The sequence below is a fragment of the Lepidochelys olivacea genome (genome assembly GCF_965140295.1).
Source record: "Lepidochelys olivacea isolate rLepOli2 genome assembly, chromosome: 1".
Classification (NCBI taxonomy): domain Eukaryota; kingdom Metazoa; phylum Chordata; order Testudines; family Cheloniidae; genus Lepidochelys; species Lepidochelys olivacea.
This window is the reverse complement of record NC_140411.1, coordinates 62,816,206-62,842,103: the sequence shown is the minus strand read 5'-3', so window position 1 is coordinate 62,842,103 and position 25,898 is coordinate 62,816,206. Positions and strand designations below refer to the sequence as shown.

Here is a 25,898-nt window from a genome sequence, read left to right as displayed (position 1 = left end):
GCGGACAAAAGAAATCCCCACTGTCTCCAAGAACACCATGTACTGAACTGAGCTTTTCTGGATAACAACATTACAAGCAAAGTTTTGTTATGTGTTGCCAAAGTATCGAGTTTCCTCTAGCAGCAAGTCAGGACAGAACCAAGTCTTCTAGTTTGAAATATGGCTATATTTCAGCTATTTTATGCCTTAAGAGTAGCTTCTTTGTTCTGTATACATGTTCAAGCTTCAGTATGTGTCCTAAAGAATGAGCAAAACCACTTATTTTAATCTAAGGAAAAATGGTATTAGCACAGTTTATCTTACACTATTGCAATAGCAGTAACACACTGGCTTAAGGAATGTGCCATTTGATAAAATGTTCATCTTTTCTTTTTCTTCCGTTCTTTAAGAATTCTTCTAGAGACTGGAGGGATTCTGCCTCAGAACATACAGGATGATTCTGTCACTGACCACAACCAAAGTCTCACTTTCTGCACAGCATGCCACCCTGATACATTTTACTCTCATGTTCGTGATGGCACTAACTTTGGCACACAGATTGGCTTCATATCGATCAGAGACTGAGGTAACGTCCCTTATCCTTGGGTAGTAACCAGGCAATAACTGTTAGCATTACTTGACATCTTACTCTCCTGATAGTAGGCCTCTCCCCTTTCCTTCAACTGATAAGCGCTGAGGAAGAAGTGGATTTATCATAAAGGATTTGTACCTGTTGGGATGCCTTATTCCTCTGTGGGAGGCGAGACCAGCAGCAGAATTAAAGACCCAAAGACAGGGTTGCATGGGGAAGTTCTCATGGAAAGTGGAGATATGTGGGAACTAGGCCATCCATGCACAACAGCCCCAAACCTTTCTGAATTATACCTGCTGTGATGTTGCACCCCATAAGTCTTTATGGAAATATGCTTATGAATGTATATATGACATAACTGGAATATGTTTTATGGTATATATGCCATGTAACATATCTCTGTAAAGGTTATGATCTACTGAATCTATTCATCCTATTTGTATGCATGTATCATTTTTGTATTCAAAGTTAAGACACAGAATCAGAGGGACATATTGGAGAGGAGATGTTTCTTTTCTATTTTGTATATTTCTTGGCTCTCAGCTCCCCCTGCCTGTATGCTGGGTGGACTGAAATGTTTGAGCTCACTATGAAAGTTGCAAAGGGATCATTAGTAAAACATAACCAAAGTTTCATGATTTGGTTTCTGCTTATTTTTTCCCAATGGATTTTAATTTAAGATGATTAAAGTTCCTAAGCTAGCTTCACTGGACACCAAGTCCTTTCTTAGTGAACAAGGTCAGTTTCAGGCCTGAATAATCAGTGGAATGCAAATTTATACAATTCCAAGTGAGCTTGATGGCGCCTCTCAGCATCTCTGTCTCACTATATCTCATACAATCTGACCAGCAGGAATCCTGAGTTTCCATACATGCATCTAAAATCTCCATTAACTTTCTTTCCCCGGTTAGGCCTTTACAGTTCAAGCGAGGTTCAAAGCTGAAGAAGGTCAGGTGAGAACTCCTCTTGTGATATGGCAATGGATAGATCTCTGTTATAGGCCTGGATAGGTCTATTATTATATTAAACCACCAACTGCTTTCGGCAGCAGTCCCGGAGGTAGATAAAATCTGCAACCATAGCTCCAGTAAACATAGAACATAGTTCTGTTGTTGTTGGGGATGTGGCCAGGTAACCCTCAATAAAGCTCAGAAACTTTCTTATTCTCCCACACTGCTTGTTCTTAGTAACCAATGCTTTCTTACCAGCTTGAGCTTACTCTAGACACTTCTCTGCTTGATCTAAACTCAAGAAAAAAAAGAAACCTGTTTTAACCCCATTATCTGTTCTGCTAGTAAAATCTAAATATGCACCCTTCTTATGCTCCTACTGAAAATGTATCTCTGGACACTATGGTTTCACAATAGACATTGGTCATCATATATGAATGAAAAGAGCCTCCCAGTACTGTAGTCATTTATCTGCCAGGTCCATTACTAGTAGGGTGGCCAGATATCCTGATTTTATAGGGACAGTCATGATTTTGGGGTCTTTTTCTTATATAGGCTCCTATTACCCCCTACCCCCGTCCCGATTTTTCACATTTGCTGCCTGGTCACCCTAATTACTAGGATGATTATAACCTGCAGAGTTCTCTGGCTTACGTCTTGGGGGAAATGTCTGGAAAATCTTTTCTATTTTTCAACCAGTCCCTTGCACGGGCCAGGATAAGTGTTGCCCACTAGGGGGTCAGGGCTCACTCACTCACTCTTTAGCCAGGATAACGCTTTGTTGGAGCAGATCTGTGAAACTGCAGTTTGGTGTTCCAAAGCTACTTTTATAAGACACTGTAAAGTAGACACTTATTATGACTTTGCCAATAGGTCTTCAGCTAAATCATTCCGGCATCTGTGCTTGAAAAGTAATCTGTTCTTTTTGAGGGGCTGCTATTTAGATCCTGGCAAATTAGAGACTTTGCTTGTCCATTTGGAGATAAATTTTTTTTTTTAAATCTGATTCTTATTTGTAAATGGACTTTATGGACAAGGTCAGAATCCACTGACACTATTCTTTAGCTATAATCTACCGGTGGTTTTATTTTGTATGTTTTTCACTTCCTATTTCTCATTCGGACAATCGTTTTCCCTTGCACTGCAGTCTTTCTGGAGAAAGTTCTTTCACTTTTAGTTATCGTTCTCTGTTTTATTTCCCTTAAGGTACCTCTCCCCTCCCCTCTCAGCTTCTGTCTGTAGCTTTAGTACTGTAGCATTTGCAGTTGGGATGTGATTGGCGGTTTAAGATCATTCTGCAGTTCCACCAGGTCACTCATGGCTGCTCAAGCGTGATGTTAGAGACTTACGTTGTCGGAAAAATGACCATTTATAAGTAAGAAAAGTATCCAAGTCACAGAACAAGTGCAAAATGAATAGTTCTGCTGAAAATGTGCTCACACTGAGCCTCACAAGCCATTTTTACCATTGTTGTTCATTATTTCTATTACACTACATTACTTAGACTATATTTTAGAGCAGGGGCCAGCTTTTTTGTGTGTTTGTACAGCACCTAGCTTGATGTTCTGCCACCACACAATAAATAAATAATAATTAAGAGATCCCAGCCAAGTCAGCGCCCCATTGCACTAGGCTCTACGTAACAAATATATTTACATATAATCAAATAAAAGGTGCAGGTAGGATTGGATAACAATAGTCTGAGCATGTTCTTTCACAGCTGTGTGTATAGTTTGTAAGCGTAGAGTTTTTTCTGCTGTTTGTATTAATAAGCAGATCAGTAGTAGCAGCCGAGCCTCACCACCTCTAGGGGAACTTTTAACATGTTTCATAAATTATTCTGACATACTTGTTTAATAATCCTTCTCACCCATTAACTTCTAGTGTGAATTTATAACATTTCTCTGAGCTATTATCAAGTTAGTAAATGGTATTATTAATTATTACTGGGATGTGCTGTGAGGAGAGTGTGAGGATATTATCATACTGAACACTGTCTTCTGTAAATATACAGTATAATTAACATTCAATGCAGCTGTAAATTCTGGACAGAGATTTTCATTTGCATTGATATATTCCAATTATTGAACAGGCTTTGAGAAATGAATGATCAAGTATTATATTAGAACAGCACTGCTTCAGCATTGGACGGTAACCTTCAGGTCTCTGAGGTAGGTGTGTAGATTTTCCTGTGTGGTCTTCTGGTCAGAGCTTGAGAGCTGTAATAGGCTCCAGTCCTCTGTGGATTGAGCAGAGAGTAGCACATGTAATATACACTGACTGATGTAACACACACTGACATATGCACCACAAATTACAACCACTAACATGCCGGAAGGGTTTCACCTTTCCCAGACAGAACTGTATTTCTCACAATGGGTCTTTTCTCCCTTTAATGTTTTTTCCTTCTCGTGCTTATCTTCTGCTATCTTTTTGTATGGTGAAATTCACAAATGCCACACAAAACCCCTATAAACGGAATAAGAGAGCTTCATATGACTGTCCGGAGCAGGTGTTTAAGGAGACAGAATCTACCCTGTGGGGATGCAGTACAGGCTTTGCACAGTCTGTCTTTCTATGCAGCAGCTATTAGACAGGAACCATGTGAGGAGCTATTTGTGCTCTCTCTGACATAGCCCCAGCAGTCCCCTCTAAAACAGCACAGAGCCAGCGTGGAGCCTACCTCCTAAGCACAGGATCTTTGTAAGGGTCCACCAAGCCATACCCCACAGGATGGTTTCACAATGGTCCCCCATTATCAGCCTCAATAGCAAACAAGTCAACGTTCCTAGATTCAGCCTGTGCTGTCCTCATTTCACTTCATGGATCAGTTGCTTTTGAGTAATGCAATGAGAGAGATGAACTGCATTCGCTTATCCTGAGGCTGCGTGCATTAGCATCATGTGTGCCCTGATTTTGTCCTTTGAGTCCCATAGTCCTTCATGAACATGGATCTCGTGTGTGACAACATAACAGTACACTACATGGGCATGCTAAATTCTCCATGTGACAGGAAAAATAATGTCTTGCTTTGCTGGAAGGGACATGTGCCTCCAAAGAATCCTGGCAACCCAAGTGTAATACAGTTTAACTGACTTGTGCTTTCCATTTCCAGCAGACATTTACCAGAGTTTTCCAATGAGTGAATAATTTAGGCATTCATTTGAAGTATTTAATTTAAGAATGATTTTAGGCATGTGTATCAAATGCACTCAGGATGTTATAAATTATTATACAGTACTGCACATTTTTGTAACATTAGAAGGTTTCACTTGCTTGTTTTCCCTTTAATATGCAATATACAGTTCTTGGTGCTGGTAGAAAGCATAATTATGTGTTTCCTAATGTCACTCTGAGAAGAATAGGGAGTTAGCCTTTAAAGTAATCTCTCTGATCTTTCATTACAAAATGTTTAATTTACAGTAGCATCACGTGTTACAGGTATTTTGCTGAATCTATTTGTGTGAGTTTTCTCCTTGTAATCCATTCAAAAGAGACCCCAAGAAGAATTTCAGAGGCTTGAGCTATCATGAGCAATGTGGCTGAAATATCTATATTCCACTTTAACAAATGTGACATCATATCTCTAAGGCAACCTGTATTCTGGCAAACATGGGAACAAGGACACTGCATGGATTTCCATTTGGTTCCTGCAACATAAAAGAGATCTGAGACAAAATCAATATGGACTGTGCTAAACTATTAGGATTCATTTTCACAATTAATTATACCTAAGGGAGTGTTTCCTTTATTCTACTGCAAATGTAATTCAGAACTAGTAAATGTTGAATGAGATTGTTTTTCTAGCAGTGTCATCTCTACATTTAGCATAGGATTGCATGACTGTAATGGCTTATAATATAGTAATTTGACATCCTTTATTTTGAAAGTAGGGAACCTAACATAGTACTTGAACATGTCTCTTTTATAATGTGGGCTCTAAGAACTCTTTACATTTAAATATGCATAATTTATTTTTTCTCACCTGATATAATGGCTTTAGGCAGCGTTGTGAAATTTTGCTTTGGCATTTAGTTAAAACAAATGTAATATGTCATTGCCAATGGTACTATAGAAACCTGAGATACGTGCTTCAGTGCTTTCCTCAAAGGCATCTTAAAGGGACTCTCATAGATGTTGTCATAATGAAAACATTTTGTTGATTTTGTCTGAAAGACCCTGGGCCTGATTCCCCTAAACTGATGTAAATCACAAGTTACTCAATTAAAGTCAACATTGTAAAACCCAGTGTGATGAGAGAATCAGGCCCAATGAATGTTTTCAGTTACAGTTCTTTTCTCAACGCTTTATATAATCTGTATTAAAAAGATGATTATACAGATAATTGTGTCTCAGTTCCTTCTCTAGGAAATTGTGGTAGAAATCTTTACGAGAGTTTCAGGAGTTCACCTGAGTTAGGCAAGCCACTTTAGGCTCATGGATGTTTCTTACCAAATCTTCATTTATATCTTGTGCAATCCCCTTGGCTGGTACTACACTGAGAGATTTCTCAAATTTTCCCTCCATTGCACTATTGTAACTGCAACTACATCCGTGCTAGCCATGGTGGGAACGCTAACATAGACTGACTATTGGTGTTTATATTGTCAAACCCAGCTTAGAACAAGCATAAATGAGACAAATGTCAAAATACCAGGGTATTTTGGGTAGGAGGGTTTTCAAGAAATGCTCACTATAGACAAGGCCACTGAATTGAGAGCAGAGCATATAAATCAGTAATGAATGTATCTCTTGTTTTTCACAAAATCTAATTGCTAAAAGATAGAAGCAATCTGTTAGGGTATGCAGTCCACCTCCCTGCCAATGCCACATGGTTTGTGGTCTCGTATCTTGTCCATTTGAAGGCCATGTCTACCCTCGCACTCATGTCAGCAAAACTTCTGTTGCTCAAGGGTGTGAAAAAAACCCACCCCGAGTGATGTAAGTTTTTCCGGCATAAGTACTCGTGTGCACAGCGCTATGTCGGCAGGAGATGCTTTCCTGCTGACATAGCTACCACCACTCATTGAGCTGGTTTTATTATGTTGACAGGCGAGCTCTCTCCCATTAGCATAACGCGGCTACACGAGCGCTCTTACAGCTGTGTCACTGTAAGCTTTTAAGTGTAGACATGGCCTAACTTTATATGTTCTGAAATGCAGGACTGTCATCTGTTCCTCTTGGGAAGCCATTCCACACTATTAATACAGCACTCTGTCAAACTGTGACATTCAACTAAAGTTTCTTTTTTACTTTCTATTGTTTCTAGAGCTGGCAAAATAGCTGAGAGAACAGGTTTCCGTTGTAAAATGAAGTGCAGTTGAATTAGAAATGCTGAATGAAATCATGTCAATGTTGTCATAATTTTGTTTTGGAGAAAAAAAGAGTGTGTGGTGGGGAGAACTCTGACAATGTCAAAATGTCCCATTTCAAGGTTTTTTTAAATAAAAAGTTTCAGATTTTCCTTTTGAAACAACTTTTTGTTTAGAATTTATTTTGTATTGTATTATGTATTATAATATAACCTAAAACAAAGTTGGAATCATGGAGAATTTCAAAACTTTGGGGTTTCATTCTGAATTGTAATGGAATTTTGTTGGAATCATGGAGAATTTCAAAACTTTGGGGTTTCATTCTGAATTGTAATGGCATTTGTTTTCAAAAATCTCAAGGCCCTTTGCAAAACGGAACTTCTGTTCTTCGCATAGCTCGAATTATTTCTTATGCACACCACTCTGAAAGATCCAGAATAACCCCTCTTCTTCCTTGGTGATTACACCCTTCACATATTATAGGCAGTTATCATATTCCTCCTTGTCATCATTTAACCTATTTACAATAGTTAGCTCCTTGAATCTTTCCTCATAAATCAACCCCTCCAGTCCTCTGCTCTTCTCTGAGCTCTGCCCAGTTTATCAACAGCTTTTGGGTAAGGGTGAGAATTGAACTGATGCATTATTCCAAGTGCAGTCATCCCAAAGCAGCATAGAGGCTCTTTTGTCTTCTGTGTAAAACTGCACTGGCCTTTTTCCTTTAGACGGCAAATTCACACCTAATTTTCAGCATGGAACTACCAAACTCTGGAGTGGTGAGCCACATTAGCCACCTTTGGTTTCTTCTTCTTTTGCAAAGGACTCATAGCCTGCTGTGCTTTAATAATGATTTATTTTAGCCTCCCCAGCCATAATTCATAATCCATAGTATTCTTCGAGGAGCAACCTGCATGAGTGGGGGGAGGACAGGCCTTACTCAGCTGAACTATTGGTATTCCTGATGCTGTGGCATCTGAGATGTGAGGGCTCTTTAGTTCATTTGACAACGACATAATAAAATCCAGTGGCTGGAAGTTGACAATAGAAAAATCCATTCTGGAAATAAGTTGCAAATTTTTAGCAGTGAAGGAAATTAATACACTGGAATAGTTTACCTAAGGCTGAGGCATATCCTCAGTCACTTGAAGTCTTTACCTCAAGATTAGATGTCTTTTAACAAGATGTACTGTAATTTAACCACAAGTTATTGGGCTGAAATTGGAGTTGGATTCGATGTTCACAACGGCCTTGGAATCTATGACTCTAAGAAGGGCAGTTGATCTACGTCCTGTGCTGCCCGCCAGTCGCAGTGCACGCTTTCGGCAGATAGTCTCCGGGTTGCTCACCATAGAGAGGCTCACCTGCCAATCTGAGGGTGAGCTACCTCCTTCCAGCAGAATAACTGCTGCTGAAAAAAAGTGATACATATTTGTCACTTTGTGGCTCTGGAGACATGGCAAGGAACGTTCTTGTAAATGGACAGGAGTGAGGAAACCAGTCTGCCTTGGGATGCTGTCAGAGGATAATAAACATTAATGGTTAGAGATTGTGGAGAAAAACAAGAGGTGGAAAGAGACGGTGTCATGAGGATGAAGTCATTTCTATGACAGCACGTTGAGGAGGTAGTTCAAGAACAGTTCATCTGTGTGAAAATGTGACCCCCGTAATTGTCACCAGGCTGATTGAATAATACTACCAAAAGTGTTCCTCTGTGAAGTTATTGGCCACAAATGCTAATGATGCTTAAGGCTACTTTGAATTAGGTAGTCAATTTTTTCTGAGTTTGTTAAAAGTATGGGACACATATCACCCATTGGCTTGTCTCAGTTCTTTCCTTTTTACTTTTACCTCCTCTTCCCCTTTTGGATTTGCAATGCCTGCACAATCTACTCGGATGCACCTGGCAAATGTCCTGAGAGGAACACCTAATTGTGGGCAGCACCAAACTAGCATTGCATTGCTCAAACAGGAGGTATTCATTTTGACACCATTTATTTTGCATGAAACTCTGAGATGGAGAGGAAAAGGTTAGATTACCATCAGCTGGGAAACAAGATATGTGCCTGAAGGCTCAAGGGTTAGAAAGGCTCCAGGAACCAGAGTTGGCAGTTGAAGTTCATACCCACTTGCACAGGATTAAATCAATCTCCAAATCTAGTGTGAGAAGGGTTTCTTTCCCCACTACCATCCCCCGAAGGGGTGTGCATCAGCAGGGAAGGATACAGTGGTTTTTATCCTGCTAGGAACCACTGAGACCCCAGTCCAGCAATGCATTTATGCAATCCTGGCATAAGGCTAAGCATCTGCTTAAGTGATTTGCTGGAGCCTGAGATGATTGGCAATAATTTCCTAGGACAACAGGGGAAGCAGTGAATGGTAAGCCTCTGTCCTTCCCATATCTTTCTGTGTTTCTGGGCTGAAAATACTAAAAAGAAACTTCTCTCAGTTTTGTTCAGCTTGGCTAACCTCCCTATTGTGCAGATGTGGAAGAATTTCTACCACAATATTTCTCTGCAGCCAGCTGTAACAGCAAGTGGCATTAGGTGTGTTTGGCTCAAGAGCTGAGAGCTTAGAATTGCTCAGGAGTCTACTCTTGTTTGCTGTGGACCAAATCCGGAGCTTCTAATTCAGGGCCTTATGCTCCCTACTGCTTCGGGGAGCCAGATTCTGCCACTTTCTGACTCATACTGAGAAGTACCTTATTCTGCAAGTAATGACATTGGAAACAAGAGGCTCATTGGTGGGGTAAGATAAAACACCAGGTAAGAAGGTTGGCAGAAACCAGTCCTTTCTGAGCAGAGCAAGGCCATTACCTAGCAGATCCTGCCAGTACCTAGGGGGTGCAGAAAAAGGGGGCACGACCTCCTCACTAAGCCACGGAAGCCTCTGGGCAGGGCTCCAGCCCTGGTGCTAGGGAGAGGGTGGAAAGGAATGGATTGGTTCTGTTGGGTTCTGCTGGCTTTTCACCTGCAATTCATGGGCTAGCTAGACCCAATCAAGTTCCTGCACTCACTCTCCTGTAACTTCTCTGTGTTCCACTCTGCGACCTCCCACAACTTAAGGGGTTCTACTGGAGTGTCAGTAATTGGAGAGGGCCCTCGCAACCTTTATATCAAAGGATTGTCAGGAGAGATGAGAGGGAGAGGGTTGTACAGAAAAGTCTCAGCATCATCCCTCAAAAGCTGGGTTTGGTGGTTGTGTACCTTGCCCTCCCTACAGGGAGGGGTGGTTCAAACTCCACCTTGCTCCTGAGAGAATCGGGGGAAACTTCCAGAGAGTGTGAATCCAAGGAGTTTCCACTCCCGTGTGGGTAAATTTGTAACCAAAGAGCAGCACCTGCACACCACAGCCAGCAGGCTGGTGGTCTGGGGACATGACCATATTCTCTACGGAGAAGACCATGGGTTTGTGGAGCAATGCCAAGTGCAGGAGCAACATCCCTATGCATGCTCTGTGGAACATTAAGTGGGTAACTCTGCCCTGCTGCAGCAGAACCCATTGTTGGCAAAGTGGCTCACAAGCCCTCTTCCCCAGGAGGAGACAGGATTTGATCCTTGACATGCAAGACTCACAGAGGGAGGACTACGCTGAAGGAGCTCTAATATGTAATAACAGGGCAGAGCAAGGCTCACCTAGAGCACTCTTAGTGCTGTCAACTTGACTGAGCAATCAAACTGTTGTAATGAGGCTGTTCATGTGTTGTACGCTTCTTAGAAAAGGGAGTGTCAAAATGGATTTTTATCTGAGGAGGAAATAGCTTATAAAAACATTTCTTATGCAAGCAATGGAGATTCCCACCCATAGTTAAGGGGCTTTCCTTTCAGTAGTAATTAGTGTTGTGTTAATAACATAGTAGTTTCAGTGAGAGAGAGTTTCACAGATCATCTAGTATAATGAACACAATAAAAACAGCGTTGTCCATTTTGTTGTTAATAATATTATGTGTAAAGAGAATTCAAGCCTCAGCATTTGGATCTGGGTCCAGGTTTTGAAGTCAAATTTGAGGATGTTTGGGCCTTGTCTTTTGGTTTGCCTAGTTATAAGTGTCTGTTTTTAAGTTTTGATGTGTTTGAATCTAGGAGTTTGGTTTAGGCTTAACTCTATTAATAACTAACCTTGATTATCACTACAAAAGGGTTTTTTTGGTTTTTTTCCCCTCTCTTGCTGGTAATAGCTCACCTTACCTGATCACTCTCATTACAGTGTGTATCGTAACACCCATTGTTTCATGTTCTCTGTGTATATAAACTCTCCCCACTGTATTTTCCACTGTAGCTCACGAAAGCTTATTCTCAAATAAATTTGTTAGTCTCTAAGGTGCCACAAGTCCTCCTTTTCTTTTTGTGGATACAGACTAACACGGCTGCTACTCTGAAAAATGTAAGGATTGACTCCTGAAGCCCTGATACGTTTACATGGGGCATTAACTCAGACAGAAAACAAACATCAGATAACAGTGAAGTTCAGGAGATATACTAGTGACATGACCGGCATATTAAAGTTTCATATAAGAAATATTTTGAAGGAGGGATTTAAAGGAAGAGAGAAAAAATGCTTAGGGGACAAGAACTGTAAATTAAATATTCCAGAGGCTGATAATTTCTGTGTCTTCCGGTTCTAATTTTTAATGATTCTTCTTCATCTTCCGTCATTCTAAGACATCCTAGGTTCTACATTAATTCTTAACAGTATAACTCTGTATTGTTTGGTTTCAGAGTAACAGCCGTGTTAGTCTGTATTCGCAAAAAGAAAAGGAGTACTTGTGGCACCTTAGAGACTAACCAATTTATTTGAGCATAAGCTTTCGTGAGCTAAATTGGTTAGTCTCTAAGGTGCCACAAGTACTCCTTTTCTTTCTGTATTGTTTGGCTACACTTCATCAATTCTGTACTAACAAAGGGGGTGAGATTTTCAAATATAGCTCCAAAGGCCTCAATCCTGCAAAGACTAAAACAAATATGTAACTTTATGCACTGTGAATTCTCCTACTGAAGTTAAGCATGTGTGCAAGTTTGTGCAGGATCAGGGCCTAAATTTTGCCAGCCACTAAACCAAAGGTCTTCAGCACCTCATTTTGCATTTGGGAATATGTAAACAGGGAACTGTGCACACAAAACTCTCATTTGCAATTAAAAATAGATCCTGGAGTGTACAAATGGGTACAGTCTCTGAGCACACAGGTACTAATCAGATCAAATTCATAGATGATATATGCATACCCATTCTGCATGCATGCAAATGCACATTTTGCTGCCATAACGCATGCATCAGTGTTTAAAAATGTATACAAGAGCATTGTAACTCTTTGAGGGTTTTTCTTTTCTTTTCTATATTTTAGGCCTGCAGTCAAACAATAGTTCTCTGGCTGGTCCATTCTCATATGTTGCATTTACATATTTATGCAACCATAGTCTTGTTCTCACAGTTATCAAACTGTAGTTCCGATATGTGTTTTGCCTGGCCTTTCCCAGCGAGACAAACCACTGATTTCCTGAGTTAGCACTGAACTCTGGTCACAGCTGTTTTGCAACTCTGAACTCTCGTAAATGTGAAATCATTCAACCCTACTTCACTTCTGCAAAAGCCTGAATGGCTTGAGAAGAAAAATTGAAATTCTACTTAGATTAGATCTAAATCAACTTAATCCATGACAATAGCCTTCTCAAATTTAAATGATTCCATATTTAGTCTAAGTACCTAACACAGGTTATTGTTACATTTCAGTTTTAAATCATGAGCTGGAAATAGCAATTATAGGAGGTGTTTTTGTTTGTTTTTATTTTGTTGCTTTTCCCACCTTCTTGGCCTTTAACAAATATGTCAAAATGACAAGAAGAAGAAGAAGAAAGATAGAACCAATCAAAATGAATCACAACTTAAAAACCCATTAAGATGCATATGTTACTCACTAAACAACCACACAGCCTTGCTGTTGTAACCCTTGTTCTTCTTGCTCCCTCTTGCCCTTTTGTTCCTCTTAATCCATGTGTTGTGTCATGCTTTTCTGTAGATTGCAAGCTCAACGAGGCTGGGCTGGAAACTGTAGTTTGGCAATGCCTCTTTGCACGGTACCACCAAGTTCTCTCCGTAAACCCAGTTCAGTTGGCCATGGAGGGTTCACTTCAGAATAGGAGGATCCTCTCGTGCTATGGATCTTCCTACACCAAATTTACCTTCCTTGTTATGAACATGGTAAGGGGGAAAGGGGCATGGCTGGGATTTCCTTACATCCCTCCAATCCCCTACTTTCATTGCTAGGGATGCTGTTTAAGTGCTCTGGGTCTTTTGGTGACTGGCATAACTCAGATCAGCCTTTATGCCTGGAGACCAGCACAATACACAATCAGCCCATGATCAAGGGAGGGCAAAGATGAGCTTTATGACACCTTTATAACACCCTCCCTGGACCTGTGTCATGTGTAGTTCATCCAGATCCCAGGATCTGGCCCCATATCTTCTGCTAAGTGTTTGGCATATTTTAGGATGCTGTAAATAAATAAGTAAATAAATAAATAAAATTATTATTATAATACCAATACTTTTTTGCCTGCAATGTTGTTGTAGCCATCTCAGTCCCAGGAGATTAGAGACAAGGTGGGTTAGGTAATGTCTTTTACTGGACTGACTTCTGTTGAGAGAGAGACAAGCTTTTAAACTTACACAGAGCTCTTAAATGCACTAAGAGCAAGTTTGCACTATAAAATTAGGTCGACCTAAATTATGTCAACGTACAGCCACCTCTGTAATTAAATAATTTTTGCATATCCACACTGCGCTTCTCTACTGTGTGAGCTAAAAGCCACATGGCTGTAACAGACTCATCAATCTCTAGCTGGGCTAGGTGCCACTAGAGGGCGACAGAGTGCCACACCAAGCAGGCATGGGTTACATATGCACTATGTCTCTCTTGGAGGTGGAGTTATTAAATCGGCAAGGCGGGTGAGTTATTATTGGCAGGAATGACATTTTAGTATGGACACTCACAGAGTTAGGTTGTAAGCTACTTTGCATTGACGTAACTCTGTAGTGTAGACCAAGCATCAGAGTGTCACAGCTAAACACAAGTTGGAACAGATTGTTTAGCATAAGTAGTTAACACATGTTTCAAGGGACAATTTCAGGTGAAGTTATTGCTTTGTGAAAAGTGTCCACCCACAGGTGATATGGTGTTTTTGTTTCTTTTATTGTTTTCCTTTGTGAGTTCATTCAAGAGTGATCCCACTGTCTCTGACCTATCAGTCCTCATTCTAAAGGAAATCTGCACAACACTTTCAAAATATGAGCCTGAGAGCTTAAATTCATAACTTTGCTAGACACTAGAAATCATGGATTGAATAGAGATACTGGATTTATGGCTTTTGACAACAATCTATAACCCACTAACAACCGCCTCCAAGCTGCCTTTCCCTGCCCTTCCTTTCCCCCTTATGACTGGAGGGGTGTTAATGGGCCACTTAACCTTGAATGGTCCCTTGATATATGCGATAACTACTTATGTACTCTAAATTTCAGTACAAAGGGGCTCTCTGGAGTGTAGAGCCCTTCAAAACTGTTGCTGGGTTGAACAGAGAGCTCATCATGGAGGGACACAAAGCCCATCCTACCTACTGAGCAGAAGTGGAGACCTTGTGGTCACCACAGCTGATTGTGTACCTTGAACTCCATTCCCCTCCTGGCATTATGCTGTGCCATCACTACTCATCTGCACCTCCAGACTGACTCTTATTTTCATCAATTGTTGAGAATTTTTCATACCTGATAGAGCTCAAGAATTTTGTTACAGATACTGTAGCTCACGAAAGCTTATGCTCAAATACATTTGTTAGTCTCTAAGGTGCCACAAGTACTCCTCTTCTTTTTGTGAATACAGACTAACACGGCTACTACTCTGAACACTACAGACCTGATTCAGCAGAGCACTTACGTACCTATGTGCTTATCTTTGAGCATGGGAGTAGGCCCACTCCAGTGGTCTACTGCTTCAGGGCCTATACAGGGTTCAGATAAATCAGATGCTTGTTTCAAAAAAGTTACTTAAGATGTTTTGCATGCGACCTAGTATAGCTTGTACTCTGATTGGGCAGGAAGGATTAAGCCGATTAAGTGTGATCTCCTCTTACCTGAAAACAATGGGGACAGAAGGTTGAAAAACGGTTTCCTGAGGCTGTTGTTTTGATCCAATATAGAGATGAAAAACCATAAAAATATTAACATTGCCACCAGGCCCTAGAAAAAGAGAAACAGGAAAATTAGAAAGACTTTCAGCACAGCTTCATTTTTGAGCATGGCATGGAATCTGTGATATAACTATATTTTCAGTATTGTGCAAAGAATAATATTGCACAAATATCTTTATCTATCATTACATTCTGAATATGTGACCCTTTATATGTATCCATTACCTATCACATAAGGTCAGTGGGCTTTGTCAATCAGTGAACAAACTGAGATCAGGTGACCTTATTTCATACATTCTTTGGCAAACTGAACAAACTGACCCTGAGTATTCAACATGATAATAAGAACTACTGATTTTTCAGTAGGTGGCAATAGTGTTGAGCGTTGGGGCTTTGCTTTAATGCTGGGTGTCTCTCCACTTTGCCCCTTTTCCTCCTCCCTCTAATGCCACCTTTTCTGGGAGGGAATTGAGTCCCTCACATTGGTACGTATTCAGTCCTAACTAAGGCACTGATTTTGCTACAGTCTCACTGGACCATCACAACCATAATAGATTTTGCCGTCTGTTCTTATGATGACTAGAAGATTCATGAACACGGCAACCTCCCATTGAGATTAATGGGATTTCTGTGTAGTTAAACTCCAGAGCTTCAAAGATCTCAACCTACATCTTAATGCCACCTAGCACAAGGAAGCCCTGGGTCCTGACTGGGGTCTCTTGGCATTCCCATAATACAAATCACTTCTAATGGTAATAGCACCTCTCACTGATCTCAAAGTGCTTTACCATCATGAATTGTAATAATAGCTCGGTGGTGGACACACTTTAACATACTAATCAGAAAATGGAGGCAATGAGAGGTTAATTGACTTGCCCAAAGTAACAAAGCAAGTCATGGGTAGAGATGGGAATAGAACCTAGGAGTTCTTCCTCCCCATCTCCTGATCTAGCTACAATGAAATCTGGAGCTATTATGATCTGGACTGAATTTCTGAATGGCGCATAGAATATTAGGGGATACAGTGATTTGTTTGGTGAGGATCCCAGAGAAGTGGAGAAACTATACATAGGAAATCCATGTCATTTTTCATTAGTGTATGAGTTACTATTCACTCGGGGTTGTATCAGTAACATCTCCTCCTGTCTGAATGTCTGTCTGTTGATTTTTTGAGGATGTATATTTGATGTGATAGAATTGTCTTTGGGAGTCATACCCCACACTGGTGTAGTTGTCATCCACTATGCTACCTGAGTGGAGAGGGCACAAGCACGTGAAGAAAGGTGGAGCCTAAACAGGAAGCATGGGCTCCACCTAAACCAAAATGGAACCAGATTGCTGGCACTTCAAATTAAAAAGGTCATAGAGCAGTTTTTTAAACTAAGGGCTGGGGAAAGCCAATGGGTGCGGAAGAGCATGTGGTTCTGACAGAGACACCCCTAAGGGGAGGATCTATTAATGGAGATTCTGTATGTCCTAGTAAAGAGGAGAGGATGGAAAATGATAAAATATAGGTAGGATCTGATCAGAAACTGTCAAATGAAAAAGAGTCCCATTCAATTGCATCATGTAATGGCAGACAGCTAAAAAGTTACAAGTTTTTAAAGGGCTTATATACCAATGCTAGAAATCTAAATAATAAGGTGGGTGAACTAGAGTGCCTCGTATTAAATGAGGATATTGATATAATAGGCATTACAGAAACTTGGTGGAATAAGGATAATCAATGGGACACAGTAATACCAGGGTACAAAATATATCAGAAGGACAGAACAGGTCTTGCTGGTGGGGGAGTGGCACTATGTGTGAAAGAAAGCGTAGAATCAAATGAAGTTAAAACCTTAAATGAATCGAACTGTACCACAGAATTACTATGGATAGTAATTCCATGCTCTAAAAATAAGAATATGGCAATAGGGATATATTACCAACCACCTGACCAGAATGGTGGTAGTAACTGTGAAATGTTCAGGGAGATTAGAGAGGCTATTAAAATAAAAAACTCAGTGATAATGGGGGATTTCAACTATTCTCATATTGACTGGGTACATGTCACCTCAGGACAGGATGCAGAGATAAAGTTTCTTGACACCTTAAATGACTGCTTCTTGGAGCAACTAGTCCTGGAACCTGCAAGAGGAGAGGCAATTCTTTATATAGTCCTAAGTGGAGCACAGGATCTGGTCCAAGAGGTGAATATAGCTGGACCACTTGGTAATAATGACCATAATATAATTAAATTTAACATTCCTGTGGCGGGAAAAAACACCACAGCAACCCAACACTGTAGTATTTAATTTCAGAAAGGGGAACTACACAAAAATGAGGAGGTTAGTTTAAACAGAAATTAAAAGGTACAGTGCCAAAAGTGAAATCTCTGCAAGCTGTATGGAAACCTTTTAAAGAAACCATAATAGAGGCTCAACTTAAATGTATACCCCAAATTAAAAAAACATAATAAGAGAACCCAAAAAGTGCCACGGTGGCTGAACAACAAAGTAAAAGAAGCAGTGAGAGACAAAAAGGCATCCTTTTAAAAGTGGAAGTTAAATCCTAGTGAGGAAAATAGAAAGGAGCATAAAGTCTGGCGAATGAAGTGTAAAAATATCATTAGGACGGCCAAAAAAGAATTTGAATAACAGCTAGCCAAAGACTCAAAAAGTAATAGCAAAAAAAAAAAAAATTGAAGTACATCAGAAGCAGGAAGCCTGCTAAACAACAAGTGGGGCCACTGGACAATCTAGATGCTAAAGGAGCATTCAAGAATGATAAAGCCATTGCGGAGAAACTAAATGAATTCTTTGCATCAGTCTTCACAGTGGAGAATGTGAGATTCCCAAACCTGAGCCATTCTTTTTAGGTGACAAATCTGAGGAACTGTCCCAGATTGAGGTGTCATTAGAGGAGGTTTTGGAACAAACTGATAAATAATAAGTCATAAGTAATAAGTCACCAGGACCAGATGATATTCACCCAAGAGTTCTGATGGAACTCAAATGTGAAATTGCAGACCTACTAACTATAGTCTGTAACTTATCATTTAAATCAGCTTCTGTACTGAATGACTGGAGGATAGCTAATGTGACGCCAATTTTTTAAAAGGTCTCCAGAGGTGATCCCAGCAATTACAGGCCAGTAAACCTGACTTCAGTACCTGGCAAACTGGTTGAAACTATAGTAAAGAAAAGGAGGACTTGTGGCACCTTAGAGACTAACCAATTTATTAGAGCATAAGCTTTCGTGAGCTACAGCTCACTTCCTCAGATGCATATCGTGGAAACTGCAGCAGGCTTTATATATACACAGAGAATATGAAACAATACCTATTCCCACCCCACTGTCCTGCTGGTAATAGCTTATCTAAAGTGATAGGTATTGTTTCATATTCTCTGTGTATATATAAAGCCTGCTGCAGTTTCCACGATATGCATCTGAGGAAGTGAGCTGTAGCTCACGAAAGCTTATGCTCTAATAAATTGGTTAGTCTCTAAGGTGCCACAAGTCCTCCTTTTCTTTTTGCGAATACAGACTAACACGGCTGCTACTCTGAAACCTATAGTAAAGAACAATATCATCAGACATATAGATGAACATAATTTGTTGGGAAAGAGTCAATGTGGTTTTTGTAAAGGGAAATCACGATTCACCAATCTACTAGAATTCTTTGAGGGGGTCAACAGGCATGTGGACAAGGGGAATCCACTGGATATAGTGTACTTAGATTTTCAGAAAGCCTTTGACAAGGTCCCTCACCAAAGGCTCTTAAGCAAAGTAAGGTGTCATGGGATAAGAGGGAAGGTCCTCTCATGGATTGGTAACTGGTTAAAAGATAGAAAACAAAAGGTTGGTATACATGGTCGGTTTTCAGAATGGAGAGAGGTAAATAGTGGTATCCCCCAGGGGTCTGTACTGGGACCAGTCCTATTCAACATATTTATAAATGATCTGGAAAAAGGGGTAAACAGTAAGGTGGCAAAATTTGCAGCTGATACAAAACTACTCAAGATAGTTAAGTCCCAGGCAGACTGCAAAGAGCTACAAAAGGATCTCTCAAAACTGGGTGACTGGGCAACAAAATGGCAGATGAAATTAAATGTTGATAAATGCAAAGTAATGCACATGGGAAAACATAATCCCAACTATACATATAAAATGATGGGGCCTAAATTAGCTGTTACCACTCAAGAGAGAGATCTTGGAGCCATTGAGGATAGTTCTCTGAAAACATCCACTCAATGTGCAGTGGCAGTCAAAAAAGTGAACAGAATGTTGGGAATCATTAAGAAAGGGATAGATAATAAGACAGAAAATATCATATTGCCTCTATATAAATCCATGGTACGGCCACATCTTGAATATTGCATGCAGTTGTGGTCAACCCCATCTCAAAAAAGATATATTGGAATTGGAAAGAGTTCAGAAAAGGACAACAAAAATGATTATGAGTATGGAACAGCTTCCGTACGAGGAGAGATTAATAAGACTGGGACTTTTCATTTTGGAAAAGAGCCAATTAAGCCGGGATATGCTAGAGGTCTATAAAACCATGACTGGTATGGAGAAAGTAAATAAGGAAATGCTACTTACTCCTTCTCATAACACAAGAACTAGGAGTCACCAAATGAAATTAATAGGCAGCAAGTTTAAAGCAAACAAAAGGAAGTATTTTTTCACACAACGCAAAGTCAACCTGTGGAACTCTTTGCCAGAGGATGTTGTGAAGGCCAATACTATAACAGGGTTCAAAAAAGAACTAGATAAATTCATGGAGGATAGGGCCATCAATGGCTATTTGCCAGGATGGGCCGGGACGGTGTTCCTAGCCTCTGTTTGCCAGAAGCTGGGAATGAGTGACAGGGGATGGATCACTTGATGATTGCCTGTTCTGTTCATTCCTTCTGGGGCACCTAGCATTGGTCACTGTCGGCAGACAGGATACTGGGCTAGATGGACCAGCATGGCCGTTCTTATGTTCTTAAACCACTGAAAAGCAATTTTTATGTGAGAGAAACACAATGAACCCCTACCTTCATACCCAGCTCAAAACATTCAATATTTATAGCAAAGTACAGTGTGTAAAACAGACCCAGGCACTGTAACCTATCACAAAAGGTAGTGTACAAGTGGCCTTATTTTGGAAAGGAATTCTCCACTTCTGAGCAAGCAACTTCGTTCCCATACACACACAGACACACACTTTTTGTGCATCAGTTGTACATACAAGTTATGCAACTTGTGTGAGCAGGTAATAGCACCGAACAGGAGGCCAATTCTGAAACGCTTCCTCCTGCTGGCTGGTTCATTCTCATGCCAGTAGTCTCAATGTGCATGCACAGAGTTGTGTTTCTCAAAGCACAGTGAGCTATCCTCTATTAGAGAATATAAACTACTTTTAAATGTATGGCAGATGGCAGAATTTGATGGCATAGATAAACCATGCACTGGCATGAAAGGAATTAAGGAACTGCTTTGGGCTGGAGTAGACCTGCCCCTCTGCACCTGTGGATCGTGCCAGGACTGGAGGAAGAATTAAAATGAGGGAACTCCACTCAGCTGGGGCAACCCAGGGAAGGGAGCAGGCTGTTGAACTTCTCCAGCCCCTAAGAAAGGGCTGACAGCCTGCAGAGCCCCTACCCTTGTGGGACGTGGCTGAGATTTGCACTGGAGCCCAGTGAACTCTGAAGTGGACAGTGATGCTCCCAGGGCCCTTAGTAGCAAGAGAGGCCCCTATCCTGGAGGGAGCTGCTTACAGGTTTCTCTTTTCATTTCTTTTGTTTAACCTCATTTGCTGTGTGTGTCCTGTTTTGTTGTTTCACCTGAGACCCCCAAAAGGATATGAAACAGCCAAGAGGCCTTGGCCAGAGGGTTGATTGCTGGCCAGTTAGAAAGACACACCATGCAGCATCCACTGGGGTGGGATTAATTGGACTCACACATGTGTGCTTCCGATGTAGCTCCTAAAGCAGGTGGTCTACCACAGACAGATGTGTGATACAGCATTGTGATTTTCACAGCGAATGCCAAATTCAGCCCTCAAATGCAACCCACTGAGTCAATGGGTGTAATGAGAGCAGAATGTGGCCCTGTACTTGTGCAAATGCCATAGAAAATAGTTAAATTGTGTGAGTGTAAATAAGGTAGAATTTGTTCCAAGGTTTAGAAAACAGACTAGCCTTTGCCAGAAAAAAATAAAGGAGAAGGAGGGGGGTTGGGGAGAATACTGTTACATTGAAAACTAGTCAATTTCAAAAAATGATTTAAAGGTAGCCTCATGTTCTAGACCTGCCTATGAATTTGCGTGGTTTTGCAGTCACATGTTGCTAGTTTTGACTGTTTTCCTCTCCTCTGTGTCTGTGCAAAAGATATACTCTATATCAAGAAAAAAGATGTACTGTTCATGCATGCATGCATATGCCTGAGAGTGCACTAGAGAGAGAGAGCTATATCTACAGTATCTGTGTTTGTCTAGCTAGCATTCGCTGTGTGTATGTAGCTGGATAAACACACATACAGGAGGTAGCCTGATTTTCATATATTAACATCTCCACTGTGGACAGTTTTCATTCTTTGTGTGGGTGGCTCTCACTCACATCCAGCTCTGCTCTGTTATGTAAACCCAGGCATGCATGATCTAATAACTAGAGACAACTGCAGGGAAGGAGAATTCAGTTAAGAAGAGTCAGTTGGGGACAGAGAACACTGTCTTTTTGTTAACTGATGTAACAGAAAAAAACAGAAAACTTTACTTGGACTGCATTCCAAAAGCTCTCCTGCTTTTTAAACCAGTTATCGCAAACTGCATCAGGGAAACCTGCTGGAGCAATGGCAAATGCTACAGGAAAAAGGCTTGGCTGAAATTTTGATCCCCTTGCAAATCCTCAATCAACGCTCTTTGCATGAGGCAGTAATGTAGGTGTTGCAGGGGAAACGGAATCCTCCCCATGGCATGTAAAAAGGGTGCCAACAACCCGCATGATGGCATGGGAATAAGTTTTAGAATCAGGTTTCTGGTGCAGATAATCAGATTCTGAATGCTTACTTTTTGTGAACATTTTCAACAAATTCTGTGTGTTTTGGTGAGGAAATCAGAGCAGGGCTATGTATCCCCTTTTTATTTCCTCTGATTGATATGATGATTGCATTGACATATACATTCACTGCAGTCTTTGTTTGCCAGTGATCTTTCACGGCACGGCAGCCAAGAGAGTGGGATGAATTTATTTCCAGAATCCGTGCTGAAATAGCATGACAGGTAAGAAAGAGACATGCCACGTGCCACATCTCTGTTGCACTGTTCGTGCAGAGACCTCAGATTCAGGAGCGACCTCAGCATTCTGGCTACGCTGCTCCTGCAGAAGAAATAAATCATGGAGGCCATGAAAGGCCCTGACTGCTCCGCTCTTGCCAAAGCCAGGCTGAGATCTGCACCTGGAAAGAAAGATGGTGCCTACGGCTGGTAGAAGAGAGGCGGGAACATTTGTTGAGTTCCTCAGAAAAAATGGGGAGGCTTCCCAGATTAAAAGCACGACAGTGTTAGAACTAGATACTGAAAACACTCCTGGGCATACCAGGAAGAGTCCCATTGAATTCCATGGGATTACTTATGGTGGTAATCAGTATGCCTTGATAGTGAGTGTTTGCAGAATCGGGGCCTTACACAGGAATGATCCAAAATATTGGTGGTCTCAGTTGCACTGGTATAGCTCTATCTAGGTCAGTGGACTTACTCCTGATTTACATTGGTGTACATGACAGCAGAATCAGGTCTGCTCTCTCGAATTATTACTTCAAGTTTTCTGTGTCTTTTTGTAGGATATTTCAAGAAGCTGCAGGATAATATTTAGTCCTCTAAAAGGGACACAAGCAGCTAAGAGAGAAGGAAAAACCTGAGCGAATGCCAAAAGAATGGCTGGTGAAATTCCACTGAACTCCATACTAATGAGTTTCATTTTCTGTGATGAAGAGACCTCTGAAGAATGGGTAGCATGTGTGGAATCTGCATTGTATTGTGACAGTAGATCCACTCTCCACAGAGTGCACAGTTAAGTTGCAGTTAAACGCCTCTGGGCTTCACTTCAGTCACTTTTAAAGGAGAGGGAGGGGCAGGTGGGCACTGGAACAGCTAATACAATGATCGCACAGTATTAATTTGTAGATTCAGGGGTTGACTGTAGAAAAATGAGTGCCGCTTATTCCACAATGACTGGAGCCCTTGGCAAAGCCCTGGCAGGGATGATTTAGTTGGGGATTGGTCCTGCTTTGAGCAGGGGTTTGGACTAGATGACCTCCTGAGGTCCCTTCCAACCCTGATATTTTATGATTCTATGATTCTAATGGATGGTGTTCTCTGATATGTCGAGTAGCCTGAGAATCATCCTCTCTGGGCTCTCCCTGGAGACTCTCTCTTTGCTGGAGTGGAGGAAAGCTTCTTGTTTCATTCCCTTTGCCACTGCGATATAGGTGAATGTTTATCCTGCACCCTGCATTTGTTGTAGCTTTTTCACGTTATATTTACGATCTGCTACTAATACTCTTGTATTATGGTAGAAATCTCAACCAAGCCTGGTGCCGCATTGTGCTAGGTGTTATACAAAAACGTAGCCAGAGACAGCCCCTGCCCTGAAGAGCTAACACTATATATAGACAAGAGAGAAAATGGTGGAGGAAACCAAGGCACAAGGAAGTGAAGTGACTTGCCCAGGGTCCCCCAGGTCAGTAACACAGCTGGGAACAGAACCCTGGTTTCCTGACCCTTAATACTGTGCCCTGGTGACTAGGACCTCACTGCCTCCTCAGCCTGCCTATTTGTGTCAGTTTTAGTATAATGTGGTGTCTGCTTGTCCCTAATTTATGAAGCAGAAGTTCCTACAAACAGCAGAATCCAAACTTCTTATCATATCCCCTAGTAGGTAAAAAGGGAATAATCTCCCTTCATTTCCATCGGTCTTCTAAGGAAAACAAGTCTGTCTAGGACCAGACTAATGACACAGCCTAAAAGAGTCCTTAGGCATCCCATCCACACCTAAACAGGCACAATCCATTTCCATCTATTAATTGCCATGGTCAAGTGGCAAAGGAAACAGCATTCCACTGGCTCAGCCCTCACAGGCTCTGTATGGGCCAAAACACTGGAGCTATTTGACCTCTTGATAATGTATTTTATGAGTGTATAAAATTCAGTTCTCAATGGCAGGCAATCCACATATAGGAGCTGAGCATCTGAGAGTCTCACTGCTCTCACCTCCTGTTAACTTGCAGGAGGCATTGGGCACCTCTCAGGAGGGGGCCCATTAGCATTCCTATGCATTACCATCCTTGTAGGCATCAAGCAGATTGTGAACCCCAGAGTCATTGACCCACTTTTCATTCCTGAAAGTGGGATGGCGTTTGAAGCACCCCTTGATTTGTGCAGCAGCCAATTAAAAAAGTCCAGCCAGACTTCTTAGTGCCCCAGGATTGTTGTCTTGTCCAGCAATAGGGCCCAATCCTGCGAGGGGCTGGGCTTCTCCTGCAAAGTGCTTGGTCCTCTCCAGTCCTGGCAGAGCTTAGCACCTGGTATGATCAGGCCCAAACACAAGACTTGATTGTGTATGCACTAGGATCAAAATGCAGAGACATGATCATTTCACATTACAGCATTGCACTGGTCCCTTTGTTTTTAGCTGCTGACACTGGTAATGGTATTTACACAGCAGATCTTGCAACGCCCAGCATGATCCACTGAGTGGCACTGTCTGTCCAGGAATGCTTAACAGATACTGCAAAATAATCTGTGCCATCACAGGAGTTTCACCTGCACTCTGACGGTATTTCAGAATGCATTAATTCCTCTCCTGGTATTTTTTATTATGTTTTACCTTAGGGAAACACTATAAGAGCATTACATTTATCTTAGGCTATTTCCACTGAAAGCTTCTCAAACAGCGCTGGGGAAGTCTTTAGACAGAGAAAGAATACCACTTTCAGAGTGGGCCCTAGAAGCGTAGAAGATTCTGGGTGTAACTTACAATATAGCAGTGTATAAGGTCTGAGGATGATTTTACAGCATTTGAGGATCTGAGTCAAAAAGTGTTGGACGGAGAACAACTTCTTTTAAAATGGGAACTTTGTGACTCCATCTTCCATAATGATCAGATTCGGAGCTGGTTGAAATTTTCCCCACTTCCTCCCTCCCCCCCATAAAAATGACCTCTTTTTTCCAAAAATAAAACTTGTCATGAAATTTATCATCATTATTAAAATTTTTTTTTTTTGCAAAATTTTCCACAATATTTTTCATTGACTGTTTTTTTATCAAAATCAATTTTGAAATCGTTAGTTAAATGGTCATTCACTGCAAATGTTGTGGGTTTCTATAACTGAACAGAAGGTGTTTGATAAACAACCATTTTTTTGAAAGAGATGTTTGTATAAAATTTACTAAAATTTATCTTATGAAAAATGGGAAATTTCAACCCCAAGAAACCGAAACAATGCCAATTTTTTAAATTCATGTTCCCATCTCTTTGGGCCAATTCTAGTCCAAATGGTCTGCTTGGTAATGCATTAGATGTTACTATTTATATTTGGAGAGTCTCTATCTTTTTCTTCCCCACCTCTCCCTGCTTTCTCCTTTCAGCCCTTAGAGAGTCAGGCAAAACTGACATGTTTAGCTTTGCTAATTTTCTTGTGTGCCAAATGGATATTTTGGAGAAGTCAGCCAAGAGATGACTAAACATTTTTTTGCTGCAAAAACCGTTGACATTACAGCTTTACACAAAACATGTGTAAAACAAGAGGGTTTTGTCAATCTCACATATGAAACTGTTGTTTAGCTTTTCATATATTTAGTAGGAGCCTCAGGATGTGGATTCCTTCCCCACCAAATGACTTGATGCGTGACCCTAGT

General features: G+C 41.0%; 1 protein-coding gene across 8 annotated transcripts in view; it reads left to right on the top strand.

Moving 5' to 3' along the window:
* Positions 1-25,898, top strand: part of LACC1 (laccase domain containing 1) — a 55,041-nt gene that overhangs the window by 15,325 nt on the left and 13,818 nt on the right. For 5 of the 8 annotated variants that reach the window (XM_084617828.1, XM_084617827.1, XM_084617829.1 and 2 more), the window contains one exon: positions 390-1,206. In XM_084617828.1, the coding sequence (XP_084473954.1) occupies positions 390-564 (175 nt within the window). In that variant the 3' untranslated portion in view covers positions 565-1,206. Of the gene's footprint in view, positions 1-389; positions 1,207-1,482; positions 6,950-25,898 lie in introns of those variants that run through there. The other 3 variants (XM_084617831.1, XM_084617830.1, XM_084617832.1) reach the window with 3 other exon arrangements.